The 3611-nt window shown below is 29.2% G+C and overlaps 1 protein-coding gene across 1 annotated transcript; it reads right to left on the minus strand.

Moving 5' to 3' along the window:
* Nucleotides 1-2468: 2468 nt before the first annotated feature.
* LOC108324735 (uncharacterized) lies at nucleotides 2469-3160 on the minus strand. The gene has a single exon (XM_017557666.2). It carries the CDS (start codon nucleotides 3129-3131, stop codon nucleotides 2601-2603), a length of 531 nt encoding a protein of 176 aa, XP_017413155.1. The 5' UTR covers nucleotides 3132-3160; the 3' UTR covers nucleotides 2469-2600.
* Nucleotides 3161-3611: the final 451 nt, after the last annotated feature.

Raw genomic sequence — 3611 nt, forward strand, 5'->3', positions numbered from 1 at the left:
TAATTGAAAAAGAAAGATAACTAAACGGTTTTATACAAATTACAAACTATTTTCTTAAATCACCCAAAAAAATTATTTAAATAAGTTGAAAATAGTTTATGAATATAAACAATAAAAACGCTGTCTTTTATGTGAAAATATTTTTTCTGTTATTTACAGTTGTTTTTTACCAATCTGATGAAAAGTTCATGATTTGCTGTTTTTATCTTAGCATTGTTCTGATATAATGTTCTGCATATATGATTTGACAACCATTTTGCTCTCACTCACTCGTATATTTGACTGTATTATATGCATCACACGTCCAAGGTTGTAATGAAGTTTTCACAGAAACATAACGACATGTTTTCAAAAACTTATATATATTTGTTTATCATCATATATATATATATATATATATATATATATATATATATATATATATATATATATATATATATATATATATATATATATATATATATATATAAACACGAAAGATTACAGGAATATAATCAATTTTTATTCAAACAAACAAATGAGTTTTTTTCTCTCGAAACAATAGGTTATATGCATGATCTTATGAAATAGAATAACGACATACTTCATATATACTATATATTTTTATGTATAAATTATTTACATCTCATGACGTACGTATTTTCTAGTGGGTATGTAATACATTATTTTAGTCTGAATAAGAGATTAAAATTCTTCTTTAGAGCATCGACAAGTGACATTGACGTTCTAAGAAAGAATATACATGGCTTCAAAACCCTAATATTTTTTATAATTTTGATGCTATATAGTGGGGTGGAGCACTTTGGTGGGTGGGTTTTGAGTTTTATTGCTAAGTTAGCAAGTAATTTGGGTAAACAGCATGGGTGGGTTTTGGATCCACGCGTGTTTGGATCTGCCAATACCATATGCCAAGTTGGGATAAGAGCTTTTTCCTTTTACTTTCAGAAAAGAAAGATACTTCTTCTTTTATTAAATTTTTTTATTTTTGGATAAGTTACATTAATGAGAGGCCATCATAAAATTTGAGTAAGATGGTAACTGTTTGACAAATTGGCTCCAGTGAAATAAAATATGCCTTAGAGTCATCATATAAGCTGCAAAAGGATAAGTATTGAATGTGATGTGCATCTGAATTTGATGTCATGGGAGAACAATGTTTGAACCTTATGCTTCAATCATAATATAATTAGAAAATTATGTAAGATTTGGTAGTTGCGTGATTTCTATCTCCCAATGCTATTATTTCTTTGGATAACTATCAAAATATCAAATCTTACACTTAACAACCCCACACTTCTCAACTTTCCTGTGCCAACTATTTTAGCTTCTTTTATTTTTCATCAATATTTAAATTTTTATTTTAAACACGTACGACTGTTAAATTTTCACAAACCATAAATTATAGACAGGCTTATGTATTTGAATATTTTTAGGTTAGCTATACATTTCACAAACCATAAATAAATAATGTCATCTTTTAGTTAATTATGTTTATGTCAATTGGAATTTTTATAAAGAGCAAGACAAAATATATTAATTATGTGGGATAAGTTAACCAAACTTTTATATATACATATATATATATATATATATATATATATATATATATATATATATATATATATATATATATATATATATATTATTGCTCTATATTTAAGCCTTTTATCATATTTAATCATACATCTTATTTATCATAATTCATACATATTTCAAAAAAATATTTTTCGATATCATTAAAAAAGACAGAAAAATATTATGCATATGTCTATTCTTGGTTTACCAATTTATTTTTTTCTGTTATATTGTTATATTCTAAATTTGAGTATAAAAAGAATTAAGACATCAACTCACCCATTTATTACACAGATTCAGCCATTTATTACATACATTCTATATAGTACATAATATATTACTCATATTTACCGCCTTATTCCCCAAATTTTTCTTTGTTGTAACTTTTGTTCAAAATCACTTTCCAATCAAACATCTGTTCTCCAAATTTTTCTTTTTTGTAACTTTTGTTCAAAATCACTTTCCAGACATTCAAACATCTGTCTCCTCCGTTCCAAATCCCACATTTAATTATTATTATGCTAATTGTCCATCTCTTCAATGGTTGATTAATTGTTTCTTTGTTAAATTTGAATATAGTATACATAAAAAAGATTAACCACTCCTTGATTGTTGTATTTCTTAAATTTATCTTGCATACTCCAAACATATGGATATTTGTAGTTATTTTTTTAGTGAACCTTATTTCTACTCACTTTCTCTTCATGTAATTAGCTAGGATTTTGTTTTTCTTTATGTCGTGTCAAATTGCGTGTTTTTTTCATATAAAAGGTTATTTTTAATCTTTTTAGGATTTTTTTTTCTTAGTTATCTCTTTCTCATTTAAATTTAGTTTACGTTTATATATAAATATAAATGAAAGAAAAGAAGAAGAAGGATAAGTAAACATTGAATAAAAGAAACAAGTTGGATTTTATAAATCACTCTCCTGCACACCAGAGGAGACAAAAAATGAAAAACGACACCGCCAACATGTACGAACGCATGCATTGGCACTACAAGTAGAAAGTGAGGAATGCACTTAATCACTTGATTTTAGAGACGATTCTGAAGGCCAACTTGCTGAGGGTGGAAATTTGACTATTAAGAGCAGTAATGGCAGGGTTGTTAATATTTTCTGAAGCCAAGCCTCTGTCACAACCAGCAGGTCCATCACCAGCAACTTTGGCATCATAGCTAGCAGTCTGAGGATCATCTTTATACTCTTCCAAGGCGCTCTTGAAGGATGCAACAACCCCATCGTAGTCGAAGTTCGCACATTGCACTATGGCTTTCTTGTTGTCTACCTGAGCCAACCCCTTCAGGAAGGCCTGAGCGTCTTTTGCCTTCGCCACCGCCCATTCTAGGATTGCCTCAGCCAGTTCGTCCACATTTTCTGCGTTCACAATCTTAGGATCAGCTTGCTTTAGCAGCATCAAGCACGCATCCTTGTACTCCAAGCTTTCCATGCACATTTTTTCAGCCAACCCTTTTTCACCATTTGCTGCCATGGGAGAATAGCAAACCATCACCAGACACACGGCCACAACAAAGGAACATAGTGCTGAGGAATTCATCTTTGCGATAGAGATTTTTTTTTTTTTTTTTTTTTTTGCCTTGGAGGGTTTGGTGTGAAGGAGTGAGTTTTTCGTTCATGATGTTGGGATCTTTTATAGTTTCTCAAACCCTATTTTAGGTTAACGATTTATTTTTTTAGAAATCTACAACCGCTCTTACTATGCTTAATTAAGTTAAAGAAAAAGTCATACGACAAATTTGCCATATAAATAGTGCTATCATCTTGCTGAGCCTCTTCCTCATCATCAAATTGCATTTTTCAAAGGAAAAAAATATATATTTTGACAACTACATTTTAACATAAATTAAATTATTCGACAGAATTAATCAAGAGTGTAACACCATCTATGACAAGAAAAAACAATTAAATAAATAAGTAATCGTTTCCGCCATAAATAAATAAGAAAGATTAAATCCTCCCATTACTTGTCTGGAATTTTTATATTTAAAAGTGATTGAGAAGAAGAACATCATCAGGT

Source organism: Vigna angularis, chromosome 3 (genome assembly GCF_016808095.1).
Source record: "Vigna angularis cultivar LongXiaoDou No.4 chromosome 3, ASM1680809v1, whole genome shotgun sequence".
NCBI classification, from domain to species: Eukaryota; Viridiplantae; Streptophyta; class Magnoliopsida; order Fabales; family Fabaceae; genus Vigna; species Vigna angularis.